This window comes from Molossus molossus, unplaced genomic scaffold (assembly GCF_014108415.1).
Source record: "Molossus molossus isolate mMolMol1 unplaced genomic scaffold, mMolMol1.p scaffold_m16_p_18, whole genome shotgun sequence".
In the NCBI taxonomy this organism is placed as follows: Eukaryota; Metazoa; Chordata; class Mammalia; order Chiroptera; family Molossidae; genus Molossus; species Molossus molossus.
This window is the reverse complement of record NW_023425353.1, coordinates 46,036,544-46,058,521: the sequence shown is the minus strand read 5'-3', so window position 1 is coordinate 46,058,521 and position 21,978 is coordinate 46,036,544. Positions and strand designations below refer to the sequence as shown.

General features: G+C 38.8%; 1 protein-coding gene across 2 annotated transcripts in view; it reads right to left on the bottom strand.

The window, feature by feature from the left end:
* Positions 1-21,978, bottom strand: part of NR1D2 (nuclear receptor subfamily 1 group D member 2) — a 69,629-nt gene that overhangs the window by 43,845 nt on the left and 3,806 nt on the right. For both annotated transcript variants that reach the window (XM_036266578.1, XM_036266579.1), the window contains exons 2-7: positions 16,998-17,264; positions 15,677-15,765; positions 13,399-13,543; positions 10,424-11,046; positions 8,541-8,726; positions 6,275-6,485 (exon numbers count right to left, since the gene is read on the bottom strand). In XM_036266578.1, the coding sequence (XP_036122471.1) occupies positions 6,275-6,485; positions 8,541-8,726; positions 10,424-11,046; positions 13,399-13,543; positions 15,677-15,765; positions 16,998-17,264 (1,521 nt within the window). The remainder of the gene's footprint in view (positions 1-6,274; positions 6,486-8,540; positions 8,727-10,423; positions 11,047-13,398; positions 13,544-15,676; positions 15,766-16,997; positions 17,265-21,978) is intronic.

The window sequence follows — 21,978 nt, the reverse complement described above, 5'->3', positions numbered from 1 at the left end:
AGAAAAAGACTTTGCCCTGGCCGGTTTGGCTCAATGGTTAAAGCGTCGGACCGCAGACCAATGAGTCAAGGGTTCAATTCCGGTCAAGGGCAGGTACCTTGGTTGCGGTTCATCCCTGGTCTTGTTCAGGGTCATGCGAGAGGCAACCAGTTGATGTGTCCCTCTCATGTCAATGTTTCTTTCTTTCTCTCTCCCTCTCTCTCCCCTCCCTTCCATTCTACCTGAAGATAAATAGAAAAATATCCTCAGGTGAGGATTAAAAAAAAAGAAAAGAATAAGACCTTTCCAAGAAAGCAAAAAGGCCATTTGTACCCTTTTTTCACTTTTTACAAGGAGACTGACGAAGTCTCTTCTATTGTAACTGGTAATTTAAAAAGGCCACTTGCAATAAAAACACTTAGAACAAGGACTAAAATTTAATAGTAAAGGAAAGGTATGACTAACTCTAAATGCAGAAAAAATGATGAAAATAGACTTATCTTACATTTAATAAATTTGGATTATTATCACAACTATGTATTAATTCTTATGGAAAAAGAAACTAATGAATGTTCACTACTGGCTTGGGGGAGTTCATATTTTTTCAGACAAAATTGTTAGATGAACAAAAGACCTCTTTTCTCCTGACATTTGATTTTGGCCATACAATCTTAAGGGTCATCTTTGCAAAATTAATTAAAGCTTTCAATAATGCTTCTAAGAGTCCCCCTACGTTTAATATTCAAGTAATTGTCTTCTTTAACATCTTGCAATTTATTAATTCATTCTCTAAACACTTATTGAATGTAGGTGGTTACTGTGATAGGTCCTAAGGAATTAGCAGTGAGCATAACCAACCAAAATTCCTACCTGTAGAGAGCTCATATTTTGGCAGAAGAAAAGTAATTGGTTTGTATTGTATCATCAGTAATTTACAATGCCAACAACTGGGAAAGAATGATAGTGAGCCCCAAAAGCAAAGTGGGGAAAGATATTTGTGTACAGTTAAGTGGTTGTCTTCCAGTAAATACTTTGGGTTTGGATGATCTATGCTTCTCTATACAATCAGAAGTTCATGGAATTGCACACCTATAACTAATAATGTAAATCATATTACATTTTTTCTAAAACCATGGTTTCATGATTTCAAGGTCAAAGAACCTAACTACAAATCTAGGTAGATCATAATACAACAATCCTCTGAAAATTGTAACAACAGAATACACAGACAAGTGGAAATTCATCTTCTAGATGATGCACTAAATGCTACACTATACATATAGTTTAACTCTGATACATCTATCTTCTACTTCCTTAGCTGGTTCTTTTTCCCTCTCCCAAGCCTGTACTCCTCACCAAATCTCCTCTTTATGTATATTCACTTACTACAGCATGGCAGTTAAATTCCTTCAACAAAAACCTGTAAGAGGCCCTGACTAGTTTGGCTCAGCTGTTGAGCATCGGCCTGCGGACCAAAGAGTTCCGGGTTCGGTTCCTACTAGGGGCACGTACCACCAAAAAAAAAAACCTGTAAGAGGACAACTAAAATCCGTACCTAGATGAGCCTTGGTCTCACACCTCCATGCCAGTTCCTAATCTTCAACTGGAAGAGACTGCTGCCATTTCACAAAATCTGAAAAATAGCCCTGGCCAGTTTGGCTCAGCGGTTAGAGCGTCGGTCTGCGGTCCGGAGAGACCCGGGTTCGGTTCCCGCTAAGGGCACGTACTTCGGTTGCAGTTTGTCCCCGGCCCTGGTTGGTCGTGCGGGTGGCAGCCACTCGATGTGTCCCTTCACGCTGATGTTTCTCTCTCTCTCTCTCCCTCCCACTCTATCTGTACAAAAAATGGAAAAATATCCTCAGGTGAGGATAAAAAAAAAAAAAAAAAAAATCTGAAAAATAATGTACCTCATACACCCAGGTATACTTCCCCTACTCTCCACAGTATCTAGATTTTTCCAGTCTCACAGGAAAATATGCTTGTGATTTCTCTCTCCCTCAGCAGCTAAAACTATTCTGTTAAGAGGCAGTATAATGGAAAGGCCAAAGCCTAACTAACTAGCTAGACTAACAGGGGTTCAAATGCTTGCTCAGCCAATTATTTAAAATGTGACATTAGATAAGTTACTGAACCCCTGTTCCTCAAATTCCTTGCCTGTATAACTGAAGACAACATGTCCTAGCACACACCAGAGATCTTTTGTGAAAATAAAATTATATAATGCAATCTATAAAGTATCTAACATTTCTTCTGACTACAACCAAAGCAAAACCCAGAAAGAAACTGTAGATTCCAAGAAACACAAAAAGCGATTTTAAATATAAAGCAAACTACAATGCTGATTAATTCTAAGCAATTGAGAACATACATGAATAATCTATTTGTTACCAGACATTTGGAACAGTCCCCCTTCAGGAGGTGGTTTATGGCAAAGATTTATATTGCCTTGTCTACTATTTCAACCATACTGTGAACACTATGAGCATTATTTACATAATCATACTCCTGTAAATGCTGATTTTTTACTTTTCAATTTTCAGAAAATGATAAAGCATGAAAATAATCACAGCCATAAAACAGAATGTAAGTGTTTTGATTCTTGACAATATAGAAAACATCATATAGCAAAAGAAGCCCTTGACAATATAGAAAACATCATATAGCAAAAGAAGCCAGGATATGGAGAAAGGAGGATAATGCCTCCCTAAATAATGAGAAGATTCAATTCTAAACTATCTCAGAAACTATCTCAAAGTAAAGGATCAAAGTCTGAGCATGTTGAAATTATAAATAACACCAATACAGTAACTGAAAAAATAAAACTTGTAAAAACTGAGAGGAAAAAGTGAGAGGGTACTTTTATTCATCAGTTATGGCTACTAAATAAAAGGGGGTATAGGCATAGTATTTAGCACTCAAACAGTAACTGACCCCACGCTAGACTCACATGGTACAATCCCTGCCTTGCATAGTTGGGTGGGCAACCATCAGAGCAATCAAAATGGAAGATGGTTAGAAATACAGTTTGAAGAATAGGCTGGGAGTAGCAGAAGGAAGGAGAGAATTTTCATCCAATACTCTGCTATAGTTCTTGAATTTTATTTTCCTGCCTAGATAATGCTTTAAAAATAAATTAACAATCCTTTTTAGATGGTAAAGATTTAAATTTGACATGGACACTATCATATATAAAAGTCAAAACATTTTAAAATGCAAGGAATTGTGCATGTATATGTTTCTTGTATATCTTCATAAATAAACTTAACAAAAAATAAGAATGCATATATTCTTTTATAAAGTTTTCTTTCTACTTAATATGTCAAACATTTTTTGCATACCATATATATCAGTGAGCAGCAAATGGATAAATGGATGGACAAGAGAAAGGATAGCATGAGACTCCTAATGTTATCTTTTTTGGTAGTATTATCACCCTTATTTTCATCTTAATATTTTCAATTTTTCAAAGAACCCCTATTAGTCTTACGGTCAGGAAACAAAACAAGGCTTTTTTACAAGGAAATTAAAACAAAATAAAAATAATTCTCCTGCGCTGGCCAGTTTGTTTCAGTGGTTAGAGCATCGGCCCATGGACCAGAGTCTTGGGTTCCATTCCAGTCAAGGGCATGTACCTCGGTTGCGGTTCAGTCCCCGGCCCTGATTGTAGTCATGCAGGAGGCAACCAGTCAATGTGTCTCTCTCACATCAGTATTTCTCTCTCTCTCCCTCCCACCCTTCCTCCCACTATATCTGAAGATAAATGAAAAAATATCCTCAGGTGGGGATTTAAAAAAAAAAATGCTCCTGATGGAAAATACAAATGAAGACAGCAACACAGTTCTTAGCATAGAGCTCTGCTTCACCCTCTGCCTTCATCTATTCCTCTGAAGTAGCTCTAGGCACAGTCTTCCTGCTCCACCTTCTCTGCCACAGCCTATTTTAGAAGTGCTCATTCCACTGCTTCATACCTAAATTATTTCAACAGCCTTTCAACCTGACTCTCCAGCTCTAATGACTCCCTGTCTAATCCAACCAGGATAACAATGCAAAAGTAATGTTAAAGTATCACTTTGTTCATGCCTGATCATTCCTCTACTTGAAGTTATACTGACTTTCTGCTGTGCCATTTAGTTAAAACTTCTCTGGATGACATTCCGTAACCTGGTCCTCCCATAACATATAAGCCTTCTGTACCCCTTCTCCTTGATGTACACATCAGCTTGGCCCCTACCCTACACCATTCTATCATTTTTTGCTGGGAAAAATGTAATAATCCATCCTTCAAATTCCAGCTCCACTTACATTTTCCCCATAAAGACTTCTCAGATGACTTCATCTTCCTTCCTATGACTATTTACCTCAGTCAGAACCACAAAGTTTTGTACATAAAGCTTTTTGTTAATTCTGTTTCTCCAAATAGAGTATAAATACTTTGAGAGCAAATCTGTGTCTTAATGTTTGTTTTGTCTGTCTTCCCCTGAGCATCTAGCACATAAGGCATATTCATCAGATAAGGAAATTAGCAAGTATGCATTACCTGTAGTTCCACAATAATAGATATATTAATCTTATGTCCATTCAAACAATTATTAATTACTTATCAAGAGACCACAAAAAGGTAATGTACAAGAGGCATTACAAGGTTACTGAGAGAACAGGTATCCCTTCCTGACACAGTATTTCCATTCCTTTCATACTATTTCCATATCAGAAGTACATTTTTAGCTACCCAGGTAGAGCTGATAAGAAAAGGTAGCCAAATTACACTTTCAAATGGCCTAAGTCTTTATTTATACCACTGATGTACAGGTCCCTTTACAATATTCAAAGACCTTACTCTCCTTAAGAGTTACTGATTTATAGTTCAGCCAAATAACCAGGGCCATAATGTATGCTGTCACAGTGTCTAGCGCATTTACACAGTTGGAAGCAAATGGGAAGCTTTAAGTATGTCATATACTATAAAATTCTCAATAAATGTTTTAAAATAAAGTTAGTGATACCTAAAAGTAGCTGGCACTTACTTACATGTCCCCAGGAAAGTACTGTCTCTATCTCTAATTTGCTATTGGGAATAATCTCTGCCTAAATATCTATTGTCTAAATTGAAATACTTTGGTTAGAAATAACTGCAATATCAATGCAAGGCAAGGAAATTGAGAAACATCATCAATGACGTTCATAAACAAACATTAAACGCTAAGTCTCAAAATCTCAGTCACTCATTCAAACAGTAACTGACCCCCATGGTAGGCTCACATGGTACAATCCCTGCCTTGCACAGGATGAGAAAACCAAGACTCAAAAGGACAAAATTACTTACATCCAAGTCACACATAACATTCAGTGACAAAGCTGGGTGAGAGCCTACAACTAAAAATTTTACAACGGTTTTAACAAACCACACTAATACAACTCGATACTTCCAACAAGTAATGTACATATTATTGTAATTAAAACTTAGAATCAGGCCCTGGCTCAGCAGTTAGAGCATTGGCCCGCGGACCAGAGAGTCCCGGGTTCGGTTCCTGCTATGGGCATGTACCTCGGTTGCAGTTTGTCCCCAGCCCGTTGGGGTCATGTGGGTGGCAACCACTCGATGTGTCTCTCTCACATTGATGTTTCTCTCTCTCTCTTCCTCCCTGTCTCCCTCCCTCTCTATCTGAAGATAAATGGAAAAAAAAAAAACTTAGATTAGAATCATATACCTGGAGAAACACAATGTTCCAAAAATGAAATAATGATTTAAATTTGTAAAAAATCGCCCTGGCCAGTTTGGCTCAGCGGTTAGAGCGTGGGCCTGTGGTCCAGAGAGACCCGGGTTCAGTTCCCACTAAGGGCACATACCTCGGTTGAAGTTTGTCCCTGGCCCTGGTTGGGTCATGTGGGTGGCAACCACTCGATGTGTCCCTTTCACGTCGATGTTTCTCTCTCTCTCTCTCTTTCTCTCTCTCTCCCTCCTGCTTTATCTGAACAAAATATCAAGAAATTTCCTCAGGTGAGGATAAAAAAATAAATAAATTGGTAAAAAAAATCATTAACAAGAGCTAGACTAAGAGTGGTAAATATGAGGCCCAGCTCTAAACATCATTTTATTGCCACATAGCACTTTTAACTTTTACTACCATGATTTAAATTTTTTAATTATACAAAAATAACGAATTGACATAGCTTAACATCTTCCTTAAGGCACCCTTCCTTCCACAGAGCTTGCTGGAACCTCATTAACCACCACCTTCTCCCCAGGTGGTCATTATATTCTAGGTGTGGCACAGTTTTGAACCAGCTTGCTTACCTGCAGATACCAGGACAACTGCTGTAAACAAACTCATCTCTTCATCACTAAGCTGGAGGGCATTCAGCTTCTCACTAAACTCAAACATAGAGTTTAGCAGATCCCCAGCCCCCATTGAGTGTAAGTCATCCACACTATACTTCTTTCCACTTAAAAAGGTGACAGTACGCTCCTTTGCATCAAATAACGAAGCAAACCGTACCATTAAAACCTGGATAAAGAAAAAGACTTAAATTGTATTTGGAGAAATTCAGTAGCAGTGCTAAGAAATACCTCAGTATTCAAGTCAGTTAAACATTCTACATATAAAACTGTAAAGGAAACACTGAGTTTATTTTTACCCAGAATCATTTCCTTCAGGCAAATTCACTACCAAAGCAATAAATATTCCAAGAAGATCAAAATAAATTCTAACCACCGGTGGCAAAATAGTTAAGCCCTGAAACTCTATCAATAAAGATTCTGAAATGCAAATACAAAATTAAAGCGGACGATGATGGCCAAGAAATCTGAAACTGGGCCTTGGCCAAAGGCACTGAATAAACTCTCTAACTATATTTCAATGCAGTAACACTTGGAAACATCAAAACACCAAATGCAGCCAAGGCAAATGCAGCAGATGAACTCTAATTAGACCATTTCAAGAAATCAATAACCCAAAGAGACAACACAAAGAAAACCATTACAATAAAAATGTTCTAGACACCAAGTTATAATCAAAATTCGAACCAAACCACTCAACAATTGTTTACCTACAGCACTCTCTCCACTATACTAAATGGTGATATGTCACATATTTCTCTCATAATCAGCAGAACGCTGAACAATACCTTCTCTTTGCAATGCTAAGTAAAGACTTGTTTAACCCAAGATAATCCAAAAGAGGGCAAGAGCCTTCTATGAAGATGGTGCTACCCAGAACACAGCAATCCCAAGACAAATCACAAGGCTGAAAGAACGCAAGTCATGGAGTCGGGTTTGTGTTCTATCCCTGTGTCATGAATTTACTGGTAATCCAAGAAAAGTCTCTGAGGTTAAAAGGTTAAGTTACCTCTCAGCCGTAGTTACTTAACCCCAAAAATGGGTGAAATGAACTTGATCACTGACACACCTTCTGGCTTTAAATCTTAAGTGTAATGTTTTCCTTTACACTGAAAATCCTAACCTGTAGGTGTTACTTTTGAATTACACCATGAATATTTCATGAATATGGCTTCTCTGTTCTAGTCCACAGATGCCCCAGAAAACAGAGCCTAAGGCAAAAGTTTATGTGGGGTGTGCACTGGCAAATGTGAAAACAAGAGTGAGGAAAATGGAAATGGGACAGGGAAGCAGAGAGCCAATATTAGCCTATTTACTGAGCTGGCCACCCACCACTTATCAAGAACTGAGAGCTCAATCTTGTGGGACCATTAGAGAGAAATGGCTCTCTACCCTCACTGATCCAAGATTTCGCCCACCAGACATCAACTTCCCACCTACTGGCCTGCATTTCAAAATAATGAGTAAGTGAGCTTCAAGCAAGTCCTGAGACTTCTCTTAACTAGCGGCAACAGGAAAGCCCTGGGGCAGAGAGGTGAGAAGCACCTAGGCACCTAACTAAACAAGGAAAGGCACCATCTGTGTCCTACTGAAGTTGGCAACAGTGGTTGCCCCAAGCCCAGGCAAAAGGCATCAGAGCAAAAGAAGCTGGAGTAGAAAAAGTAGCTGTAGATTCTGGAGTGAGGGAAGGCCAAGAAACTCTGAGCTGGCACAGAAGAGATGTCTGATACATTTGCCAAATACAGGGTGGGGCAAAAGTAGGTTTATAGTTGTTCACATGGAAAACAATACAATAATTAATAATAATAATACTCTGTTTTGTGTACTCACAACTGTAAAACTACTTTTGCCCCACCCTATATTCTACAAGCTCCTAAAAGACAAAATCGCATGCTATTTACCCTTCACATTCTGTACTGAACATAGTCAACTCCAGACGAGGCTTTCAGTAGGTATCCACCACTCTGCAGGACCCACCAAGTCCACATCTACAAGCAATACTACAACCTGGAGTTCATATGCTGGGACTACAGTGCACTTATACTTCAAGTCCTAAGTAACTGCATTTACCTAGTCTCTTTCCCAAGATCCTGAGATGGTCTTTCTTTTGTTGGTAGTTTTCAGCCTCTGGACTTCAAATACTCATTTAGAAAAGAAGTAAAATGTGCATGAAAAGAAAAACACTACATGCCCTGTATCCATACTCAAGATCAACAAAACTTACCTCAAAAGTCCCAGCCTTTAAAAGGTTGACCTGGTCATGCTGAGAGAGATCTCTGAATCCGGGAATACGCTTTGCAAATTCCACCACTTCTTTCACTGCTGGAGTGAAGCTCATTGAAAACTCTTCCCAGACCTCATGCCCTGATTTATGAGGATCCACATATGGAGACTTACTCATTGGACAAACCTAGCATGCACAAAACAGAAAAACTCTTAAATTGTGAGAGATGGCAAAGAAATTTCAGAAGTGGCATCTTAATTACTGAAACACCAACATGAAAATAACCCTCAGATACTACTAACAATAGCACTTTCTCTTTCGCTACTCTACCTTACGACAGAAAGCCTCACAGCAACCTAATTTAAATAGCAACTGACTTGTTACCCAGAAAGCAGCAGCAGCCTAAGCAAAAATTAGATCCATCACAATCTATTTCAAAAACCCATTGCACAGGCTGAACAGTTTATTTTGTAACATGTTGTCACCTTATGCTGGCTTTATGGTTTTAAAAAATAAAGTTCACATATATTTACTTGATTCTCAATCCTATTAGTTAGTTATGGCAGATATTACGATGACCATTTCTTAGATGAAAAAATGAGACTCTAAGATGTGTAGTGACATCCAAATACAGCAAGAAGTCATAGGCCTAGAATCCAAGCCCACAGTTAGTAAATATTTCAAAACTCACTTTTTTCTAAATGGGCACAATTACAGTGTTGTAATTTCAAAGAGGAAAAGATAGATGCCTCCCTTTTTAAAAAAGGCCACACTAACCATTTATTTTCTAAACAATGGTGTGAGCCCTCACCTCCACTTAGTCAATTAGGAAACAATGACTGGAGATACAAGGTACAACTTCTACAAGAGGATTGGGGAGGGAAAAAAGGAAAGTAAAAAAGGCATAAAAACATTTAAAAGATTAGGAAGCCTGTACTATAAACTCTATCAGTAAAATCAGCCTTTAAATTTCACTGAATCCATGAGACCCAGGAGTGAAATGATTCTGTGATCATAATCTGTTCCCTTCTTAAGGCAGCCACTAAGCCTAATAAAATATAAGGTCACTGTTCAGATCCATGGGATCAAATACTTGCAAGTGGCCAAAAAATCTAATATAAGGATTGAGGTACAGTCGACTATTTTGAAAATATAAAAAGAAGGCTTTATTACCTGGCTGTGGAAAACAACAAGCACTATCAAAGGACCTCGTGATTTAAACTGGAAATGGTGCAGTACTGATGCTTTTGATGAAATTTTGGCTGAATATAAACACTGTGCTTTCATGTAGACTGTTGTATTTGATGAAAAAAACTTAAATGATATGAATAACATTAACTCATCTCATAGGATAAAGTCTGAGAAAATCCTTAGAAGGTAGCCTATTAAATTAAAATATTCCTAAATTCTCACACAATAAAACATCCATGTTCTATATCCAAAGACCTTTCTGCATTAATAACAGTTAAAGAAAACTCTATAGAAATAAACGGATTACTGACTGTGGCAAGCTAAAAGATCAGCCGCTAGAGAAAATCCCAAAGTTAGTAACGTAGTGATTAATCAGAATGCTCAAATTTTGAAAGGCATTTCTAAGAATTAAAAAACCAACTATGCATTATCCATATTTTATATAAAATCCTAATCTCAAGCATAGTATCATCAATCAAATCACATGCTTGTACCTAACTGTGTAAAATTAGGTCATTCAAAAAATGATATTTATTAAAAGTATTTGACCTAAAATAGTGTACAAAACTGATTCTGTAAATTTCATGATTTCTTACAACCCTTCTCCCACCCTTGAAGTTGGTATATCCCCCACATAAAAGAAAAGTTTTCCATGATACGAGGTTAGCAAAAAAAAATTGATTTCACTATACCAGATGCATTCTCCCTCCATTGTTGCACAGGTAACTATTCTTGTTCTCATTCTGAGAAAATCCATCTATCGAAACTCTATCACATACTCTTTGAGTATAAGCATTGGAGAAGTTCATACAATGTCCATTTGTAATACAAATGGCATGCCCATTTGGGTAATGCATTATGTTCCTCCCCTTATACTGTCCATTGAGATTCTGCTGGCTTTCACTACAAGGAAAATGGCTACTAAGCCCATTGCCACAATGGTCATGATTTAAATTATATTGCTCCATGTTCTTGGGAATCCGTTCTCTCTGGGGCTGCATGGTCTCTGCTGAGTTTTCTCGCTGCTCTTGATTATACATAAAGGTATCCTTGTGGGCTCTGGTCACCATGCCAATCACTTCTTCCTTTGCAAAATCAGAAGAGGGAGAAGAAGAGCTTTTGATGTGTTCTTGCTCCAGCTGGGGCTTGGGTCGAAGATGTTCCTGGGCTGGTAAGGCTGTCTGTTCATGTTCTACTAATGTGTCATTCTGCAAATGACCACTGAACTGGCTGTTCATCATGGTCTTCATTGCACTCTGCATTTCAATTAGCATCCTCTGTTTTTCACGCTTAGGAATTCGACCAAACCGAACAGCTATTGAAGAAAAAGATATTTAACATTTATATTCTAAATAATACCTGCTTATACAAAAATAAAAAAACACAAAATTATCTTTGATAGCTATGGCCTCTAGCCATACAAGTAAAGAGTATCTACATGTCTCTCTGGTACAAATTATTCTAACTTACTGGTTGTTTTTTATGTACCATAAGAGGTGGGGGGGGGGGGATTTTCCATTGTTCTCCCAAAACAGAGCTAAGGAGAAGTTCTATTTCTTGGGTATTTTGTAAGCAAAATCTAAGGAAGAAATGTGAAATTAACTAATGTAAATCAGAGCCTGACGCAGACCAGCATATCCACACAGTACCTTATTAACAAGGCTGAAGGGCTCTGTTCTTAAGAAGGCACATGGGATTCAGCTCTACATCCATTAACACTAATGGAACCTAGTAGGCACAATCACTCCCTGAACATCTGACCTTTGTCAATTCATTTTCATAACATTATTCTCAAGACCCAACAGGACCCAATGTTAAATGACCTGCTCTTTCCTTTACTGGCTTCTTTAAGAAGAAAATCTTAAACAACAAATATATATATATGGTCAATAGAAATGCAGTTATTGAAAAATGTACTTGCTGGATTTTAATTAAAATCAATGAAATAAAGAAAAATGAAATCATTCATCCTCATTATTTTAGAGGTTAGTCTTAGAATGTGTCTGTGTCCAACATTCCTATCCCAGAGGGATGGGGGAAAAAAGCTTCTTTCTAGTTTTTCATATCAAGATAATAAAAATTCAATATACCACCCATCAAGAAAGCCTTACTAATCTAAGTGTATCGCTGGCATTATCAGACAAACTATTTCATCGCGTTTCACACTCTATGCTTCTACTCCCTCTCCTTCACAAATAATTGCCATTTTTATTCTTTTGAGGCAATCACAATACCCATTAACTTTGTATTACTATTTCTAGTGCTACAAAAAATGTTCAGGCAATTAAACAATCTCAAACATCAACGCTTGAAATCTATTATTCAAGAAGTTCCTTTCTGCAACACTCTATTTCTGTGTCAGTAAGATATTAGAGTAACGTAAGGGACTCCTTAAGTGACCCTCCCCTAGATAAAATATGAGGTTCATTCTCAGCAATTCTTAATTAACCCTACTAAACTAATCCCTCTGAAAACCTCTTACTCCTCTGTTATGTTACATAGAACAGAATGAGACAATTCACAAATCATTTCCCTAAGCACAACAGAAGAGTCAAATCTTCCAGTGATGTCATCCACAGATAATTCTAACAAATTACAACTTCTATTTTCCATAGCTCAATTTCACACCAGAATTGAATAACCTCCTCCACTCCAGACTCTTACGTTTGTTTCAACTTTGCATCTCCTTTCAGTGTATTCAGAATCTGTACTCTAAAAGCACATTATCATCGCAGGGCTGAGAAAGTGATGGAGATAATTCACATTAAGAGAAATTGACTCATCAGCAATACTAAGAAATTATAAAGAAAGAGCCACGAATTCCTACATCAAGAAAAACTAAACCTTTTTTGTGGGAAAGGCAGTATTCAAATTGTACAGAGGGCCCTGGCCAGTTTGGCTCAGCGGTTAGAGAATTGGCCTGCGGTCCAGAGAAACCTGGGTTTGGTTCCCGCTAAGGGCATGTACTTTGGCTGCAGTTTGTCCCCGGCCCTGGTTGGTTTGTGCGGGTGGCAGCCACTCGATGTGTCCCTTTCACGTCGATATTTCTCTCTGTCTCTCTCCCCCTCCCACTCTATCTGAACAAAAAATGTCCTCGGGTGAGGATAAAAAAAAAAAAATCAATTTGTACAGAGGGAAAAAAATGGGTCTTTTTACAAGAACCAACAACAAAAAGTGAGCCAAAAGCTGTTGTTCCTGGGGTGTTGATACTAAAATTTGACTTTAATAAATTTGGCATCCTACAAGATGTTAAAATGTGTTTTCTAAAATCTGCTGCATCCTAAGCACGAGAGGGCCATTGGTAACTGGTTTATAGCCCTGGGCTCGTCTATGCTGAAGAAGAAAAGCCAAGCTCCACATGCTTTAAGAAAGAACATTCTTGCCCTGGCCAGTTTGGCTCAGCGGTTAGAGCGTCGGCCTGTGGTCCAGAGAGGCCTGGGTTCGGTTCCCGATAAGGGCATGTACCTCGGTTGCAGTTTGTCCCTGGCCCTGGTTGGTCGTGCGGGTGGCAGCCACTCGATGTATCTCTTTCACATCGATGTTTCTCTCTCTCTCTTCCTCTTCCTCCCACTCTATCTGAACAAAAAATGGAAAAATGTCCTCAGGTGAGGATAAAAAAAAGAAGGAAAAAAAAAAAAAAAGAACGTTCTTTAAACTGGGAACATACCATCTCTTGACATTCCAACAGACAGACACTTTTTGAAGCGACATTGCTGACATCTGTTCCTATTCATTCTCATTATAGAACAGTTTTCATTCTTCAGGCACTTTTTGTACTGGATGTTTTGCTGAATGCTTCTCCGAAAGAAACCCTGAGAACAAAGATGATGCACCCATTCATTTAAAAACATCCAGATGAACTTCTTATAAGCAGCCACCCCAACTCCTAACTATCAACATTACCAGCTACACCTGAGAAATAATGTTGGCTTAGAACTGAGGGAAATAAAATCCTTTTTTTTAATATATTTTATTTTCAATTTTTATTAATTTAGTTTTACTGCAGATGTTTCTCCTTTTTCCCCCATTGACACCTTCCTCCTAATCCTCCCCCACCCCAGGATTGTTGTCTATGTCCACTGGTTACGCATACATGCAAGTTCTGTGGTTTATCTCTCCCCTCCCCCGCTTCTGAGGTTTGTCAGTCTGTACTCTACTTCTATGTCTCTGGGTCTATTTTGTTCGGAAAATAAAATCTTGACACGTGGAATTTAACTGGATTCTTACCAGTATCAGTAAGCACCTGTAACTACTAGCCAAACAAGACCCTTCCCTTTCTTCTTTTTGCAGAATCTTGCTGCTTTCCAAGCACCCCGTTACCAGCCCCTGCCTGCAGCCACAATTCCCAACTCATACTTTAATAACATACAAATTCCCAAGTTCTTGAAATATGACTTATTTTTAAAGAGGTGACAGAAAAATATATTCTATAGCTATAATCCCTTCACTGGTACTAAGGATTATGTTAGTAGAGCTTGGTCGTTCCTTGATCATTACCTGCTGACACCAGCAAGGCCTACTTATATGTGCCAGATGTTCCTGGCTGCTTTTCAGCAACAGGTGACTGTCACACCACACACCCACACACCCCTAGTGATCTAGGGAAAGACAGTTCCCAGCTAGATGGCTACAGATAACTGCCTTCACTGAACAATTTAAGTGCATGTGCTGTGATAGGTATTCAAAGAGCCCCAGCTTAATAGTTCCAAGGAGAATGGAAAAGTCAAGAACACAATTACCAAAAGTATCTTAAACTTCAGTTTCCTTGAATATCATAAGTAATCACGCATTTCATGAATCTATATTAGTAACTGCAGGACACAACATTTTTACACTTTATTACTGAAATACTATAGTTGGACACTATAACATCTGAGCTAGAGACACCATTAAGAGGATATAGAACAATTATGTGTATTTATCAAGAATACACAATTAGGTTCATTGGCTTGTGTTTCTCTAGCTATAAAATTAGAATTATGCCAACCCCATAATTACGTCACAATTTCAAGGGAAAATAAAAAATGGTGGTTAAAAAAATTTTAGAATGGAAAAGTGCCACATTCATAGAAAATACTGACCAGTTTAAGAGACTTGGCCATTAAGAAATACCAAATTCACAATTCATTCAGAGCCACCCTTTCAGAAAATATCTCTTCTCTCATGTATATTCACTATCTTGCTCACCCACCATATCCTGCCAAACTGGATTCCTGCTTCTGGCCTTCTTCCAGAGAACAAATGGCAGGAGCACCTGCCTTGACCACGTTAATTCTGATACTCAGGAGAAAGGACTGTGCCAGATTTAAAAACGGAGAGAGAGAGATTCCCTGGATTTAAGTAGGTAGTAGAGACTATCTCCCTTGGAATTATCTGACAGACACTCTAAGAACGAGTCAACTAAACTTACAAATATAAGGAGCTTTCCCAAGCACTCGATTTATTTCCAAGTTTCTTTTACTTACTTGGCATTACTTCCAAAGATACATTTTTATAAGTATCTAAGAATTATTCTCAACTCCTAGTACCTGACATGTCAGAATGACAACGTATCTGATAAGACCCATTCAAAGTTTAGTTGAACCAAATTATAACAAGGCAGGAGTGCCTTGTTTGTTTTGCTCCCTGCTGTTTCCCCACCACCTACAATAGCACCTGACACATTAATGAATAAGCATCTGTGCACTTGGTTTCATACCATAATTAAATTTGAATGAGATAGCAAATTTATTTTGATCAAAATCTTTAAAAATATACTTCCACTGAATTAAAAATTTTTCAAAACAAGTTATGTTTATATACTACATAAAATGCTTAAGACTTAAAATAGGACCAGCTGACTTCTCTCCTCCTCCCACATTATCAGCTGTGGAAAAAGGCAAACCTAACTCCAATTTCTTTAATTCCAGAATCAGTAACTTAAAGAAAGAAAAAGCAGGCTTTACCTTGCAGCCTTCACAAGCATGAACTCCATAGTGGAACCCTGACGCCACATCCCCACAGACTTTACACAGTAGAACCATGCCACTAAATTCTAAGGCACAAACAGAAACAAAAGTGAAGACAGAAAATTTTCAACTATGTTTTCTTTCCAACTGAATATTTTATTTTGTTAAACTTTTAAGTACTTTAAATAGATACAAATATACTTTTATCACGTAAAAAATTATTATTTACACCAAATTAACCAGTCAGAAGACATCATGGTTTTCTTTTCAACTCAGTTTATGGGCCCCAGCCGGGTCTGGCTCAGCGGTTAGAGCATCGACCCCTGCCCCCCACCGGAGAGACCAGGGTTCGGTTCCCGCTAAGGGTACATGCCTCGATTGTGGTTTGTCTCCAGCCCCGGTTGGGGTCGTGTGGGTGGCAATCAGTTGATGTGTCTTTCTCACATTGATGTTTCTCTTTCTCTCTTCTTCCCTCTCTCCCTCCCACTCTATCTGAAGATAAATGCAAAAATGTCCTCGGGTGAAAATAAAAACAAACAAAAAACAAATTAAATAAATAAATAAACTCAGTTTATGAGACTGCCAAAAATATTTCAGAAGGCTGGTTTTGCCCTTTCCTGACGATTTTAAACATACTCTGAAATTTTGTAAATCTAGAGTTACTTTACACCAGACAACCAGAACTAAGGAAACAATCCTCCTAGATAAGAATGAAGATGTCAAGCAGAGAAGTCAATAAATAAAAGGTGCAAAGGATGTCTCCACAGGCTGCTGTCCAGACACTCAGTTCCATTAACCTTCAGGCACCAGACAGGTCCTATTCCTTTCCTTCCTGATCTTCCCCAATACCAGCCCATCTTATCTCCACACTCACTCAGGAGTCTGAATTCCACTACTCATTTGGTTATTCCAAATCCTGCTTTATTTTCCAAATCCCAATATTCCTAGCTCCAATTTCATGAAAGCAAACCCCTTCCCACAACGAGTACTCTGTTCTGGAAATCAGATTCAGTACTAGGAGTCCAGAAGAAAGGTAACTGTGAAAATGTGGCAAAAGGGGTAATTCTAAAGGATACGTGGAAAGGCACAGTACATAACCACATATCTCACGCCATGGCAAAGATCAGTTATGACAACTCCTAGAGGCTTAACTTTTAAAACCATCACTGATTTCTTACCTAAATACTGAACTATGATGACTCAGAAAGAAGTGAAAATTATATCCCAAAATATAATGGTTCCTTCAAATAAAAAGTTGATAAAGCAAACCCCACCTGCCATTAATGGTACCAACCTTTAGAAAACTAAAGTAACTTACTTGTCACTCCACTATGACTCTTTGTCATCCCAGGTGCACATGACTTGCTTGTTTTCATAGAACAATCTATTCGATCATTCTTCAGAATACCTTCAATACTGGAGAGATCACCACTTTTGGGATTACCATTGTTATCAGAATTAGAGCTATTTGGAGAAGATGGAACAGAAGAGGAGGAGGACTGGAAACTATTGTCAGAACCCTCACTGTGGCAAGATGCAGGGCTAGAGGCTGAGCTGGAAGAACTGATATACGCAATCACACCTCCTAGAAAAGAGAAGTCAGATAATTAGATATATGATAATATGTACTTTCTATTTTTGCACATCTGAACAGTAAAGTCACTAACTTTAGAAATTGGTTACCGAGCCCTGGCCAGTTTTGTTCAGCGGTTAGAGGATCAGCCTGAGGACCAAATGGTCTTGGGTTCAATTCTCAGTCAAGAGCACGTACCTGGGTTGCAGGTTCGATCCCCAGCCCTGGTCAGGGTCATGTGTAAAGCAACCAATCGATGTGTCACATCGATGTTTCTCTTCACCCCTCCCCCATCCCTCTCTCTCTTTCTTCCTCCCACTCTATCTAAAAATCAGTGGAAATACATCCTCGGGTGAGGATTAACAACAACAATAAAGAAACTGGTTGCCGACTAAATGTCAGCTTACCCTGACATTACAGTTAGCAAGGAAAAATAACTTACTTCCTTATTTCCTACTATAATTCCTGCTTCCACAAAGTTCAAAGCCCATATAATATCCACTGACTTAAGAAGTGAGGAGGTTCTCACAAGGGTTTATTCTGAGCACATGCAGATCCACGGTTTTTCATTTTCCAATCTTTTCCTAAAATGAGTGAAAAACCTTCCTGGGTGACTCCACAGCTTAAACAGTCTTGACTGTGGGAAAAAACCTGGTTCTGGTTCTCTGTCTCCTTTATTATACCTTTATATGATACAATTCTAGAAACAATGAGTTGATCATTTGCCTCCTCCCATCACTTGGCTTAAACACAGGTTAATCAAGAACAGATGTAACATTTGGAACTCTGGATAAAGTAATTTATCTCAAAATGGAGAACCTCTCATTACTGCTGCTCTCAGAATCTGTTTTGATGATGCTTCCAGAAGACTTCTATGACTATCACTAAACCCCAGTTCCACTCTCCCTTCTCCACCTACCTCTGACTCGCAGACACACTTACCTTTAAGCAGTTCTTAAGGAATTCAGACTCACTACCTGTTCTAAGTAAATGTTAAAGAGACTAGAAAGAAGAACGCAGGCTATCAGAGAATTTAGCATTAAGGCTGAATTTAATGCCCTCTTCACAGAGCTACTCTCAAAACACTATTCACAACTTCATCAAATATAACTTCCACAACCCCTCTGAAAACTGATCTTGATGTCTTAGAGACCATAAACCCCCCAGGTTAAGAAATAGCATTTAAAGTTATTCTTAGGGTATAATTAAAAACTTATTCATTCAGAGATAAAATGTTGCATGAGTAATCTCCTAGTCAGATATATTATTTTTCCAAATCCCAGGCCAAACAAGTAATTCTCATCTTCTCTGGCAAGGTCTACTGTGGTTTCTTTTCCTCTTCCCTCCATCACTAATGAACATTTATTGGCTTTTTCAATGTGCATCAGATGCAAAGTTATCTCTCTTCCATCTCTGTCCTGAGCTCTTATTTAAACCTACTGTTTATCTGTTTCCATCTGTTTCTCAACTAGACCATAAGCACCTAGCTGTGCAGAGAGTGTCTCTTAATTCTCTATACATGCTTTAGGTAATAAGCCTGCCATAAGTATTTTTAAGACCTACTTCTCTGCATTTGTGAAGCCCATGTCTAATCACATGAACAGATTCCCAAAGAGTATAAAACATTACTAGGAAGTTGCCAGTAAAACAGGGCATTTCTGACAACAATCTAGATGACTATACCAAGTAGTGAGAGGAGAATTGTGCACATTCTCAAAGTAATAACTGCAAATTAAGCATTTACTCTTAAATAAAACTTTCTCTGTTAAAGGGAAATGACTCCTCAATCTTTTTTAGATAAAAGACACACTTTGTAAGTCACTTAAAACACAAACTCGGGCTTTAATTTTTTTAACTGTTTAGAGAGAGAGGAAGGGAGAGGTGAGGAGAGAGAGAAACATCAATGAGAGAGAACATTGCTGCCTCCCGCATTCCCCCAACTGGAGACTGGGCCCACAACCTGGGCATGCGCCCTGACCAGGAATCAAACTGACGACCTCTTGGTGCATAGGTCGATACTCAACCACTGAGTCACACCAGCCGAGTTAGTGTGCAGTTTTTAAGGCTGATGTTTTCATCAACATAACTGCCTGACTACCCTTAATACACTACAAATCCAAAGAGTAGCAATTTTAACCTGGAAGCCTATCAAATGTCTTATTCCCAGGTAAAAACCACATGCCACTTGTTTCTATAAAACTAGAGATCTGAAGTTCACACTAGAAATTCCAGGAGTTAGCAAACTGCGCTTTTTTCACATGTCTCCACTCAGATAGGATATAAAGAAAAATACTGTCCTGCTGGTGTGGCTCAGTGGTTGAGCATCAACTCCTGCACCAAGAGGTCAGGGGTTCAATTCCTAGTCAGGGCACATGCCCAGATTATGGGCTTGATCCCCAGTAGGGGGTGTGCAGGAGGTAGCTGATTAATGTTTCTATCTCTTTCTCCCTCTCCCTTCCTCTCTAAAAATCAATAAAAATATCTTTAAAAAGAAAACTATTATCCTTAGTCCTGAATAAACTCCCAAAAGAGGTATCACAGCTATTTGTCTTTTCTAAACTACTACCTTAGGTAGTAAATTCACTTCCATTTGAGAGGAAAAAATGGGAGAAAGTGATGGTTTTCCTTAGAAGACATTCCTAGAGCCAGCATCTGAGTCAGCCATTTATTTTTTTTATTATTATTATTTTTTAATCCTCACCCGAGGACATTTTTTTGCATTTATCTTCAGATATAGCAGAAGGGAGAGAGGGAAAAAGAGAGAGAGAAACATCGATGTGAGAGAGACACATCGACTGGTTGCCACCCACACAACCCCAAATAGGGCCGGGGACAAACTGCAACCAAGGTACATGCCCTTAGCGGGAACCAAACCCGGGACTCTCTGGTCCGTGGGCTGACATTCTAACTGAGCCAAAATGGCCAGGGCTGAGTCAGCCATTTATATTCACAAGGTCTTCAGACTACCTCAGCTGAAAAAAAAATTTAGAAGTCAGAGCTATCCTGACAGCTTAAGAACTAATTTAAAGCAATGAAGGAGCAACGGAAAATATTGTTATAACCCAAAACACACCTTCCTTAGCAAAAGTTCCAAAATCAAACCTAAGAAAAATCACTGAGCTAGTATTAATCCAGTTAAGAGCCTACCCTTATTTTTAGGAGTTCAACAATCATTTACAAGACTTTGTGCCAGGTACCATGGAATCAAAAATGATCCATCTAGAAGTAGCTACATTCTTCTAGCAAGACCTTCTACACTCATTCAGTTGTCTTACAGCATCTACTTTTGCTACCAGACACCAATCTACCAACATGATGATTAGCAACCCAAATGGGTTAAATTTTAATTTCCTAGAAGGTACAGAGCACACCTAGTAGTTTCTCAACCCAATGAAACAAGAAAAGTGAAAACTACAAATCACCAACTACCTAATGAATGTCAAGAATAAAATGACACAATTTCATGTCACATTTCATCCTCAAAGGAACCCTATTAATTAATTTCCAGTCCTATCCCATTTTATAGATAAGAAACTAAGAGCTCAGAGAGCTTAAGTAATACAGCTACTAAGTGGTAGGGCTAGGCTTGAAAGTTAAGGCTGTCTAATTCCAGAGTACAGACTATTTTACTAAGAAGACCTGGGCAAGTAAGTCATTTCAATCTCTCTAAACCTGAGTCATCTTCTATAAATGAGACTACCTGCCAGTTATTACAAGATTGAAATGAAATGGTGTTCGTAAACAAGGATTATTAAGGTGTTTTTTACATACACAGTTTTTGGTGATAAAGCAAGAAAGGCAAAATCCCCAAACCAGCACGTCCTAACACCTCTAGAAAGAGGCAGAATATACTTCTGAGATGCCTCAAGCTAAAATTAGCTGAGGCACAGTCTTCTCTATTTTTAGTTGAAAAGGACCATGGAGCTGGGCCAGGTTCCCAGGCTCCGGCTTACCCAGTGGTCAACTTCAGACAAGCCAGGAGTCAATATCCAATTTTGTTCTATTGGGAAGAACTCACTATCCCTGCATATACTGGAGTTTTTTTTTTTACCCCAATACTACACCTGCCCATCATCAAAACCCTCACACGTCCACTGCCCACCATTCTGGAATGTATGCTTGAGTTCAAGTCATGATCTAACTGAACACTAAACTTCCAACTGTGTCCTGAGTGTCAGAGCTTTAGAGAACAGCATGGTCGCTTCCCTAAAAAAGCCTTATAGGCCAACTGGGGAAACAGCTATGTTAACCATTCATTCCAGTGCAACTTCTCATACACATTATTGTGAACTGCTGAGAATCACACAAAAGCACTATAGAGAGCAGAGATCAAGAGAGGCTGACAGCCCTGGCCAGTTTGGCTCAGCGGTTAGAGCATCGGCCTGTGGTCCGGAGAGACCCGGGTTCGGTTCCCGCTAAGGGCACGTACTTCGGTTGCAGTTTGTCCCCGGCCCTGGTTGGTCGTGCGGGTGGCAGCCTCTCGATGTGTCCCTTCACGTCGATGTTTCTATCTCTCTCTCCCTTCCTCTCTCTCCCTCCCACTCTATCTGTACAAAAAATGGAAAAATATCCTCAGGTGAGGATAAAAAAAAAAAAAAAAGAGAGAGAGGCTGACAGCCGAGGTGACAATGAGTGGGGACTTAAAGAATATGTAAATATTGCCCTGGCCGGTTTGGCTCAGCGGTTAGAGTGTGTTGGCCTGAGGTATGGAGAGACCCAGGTTCGG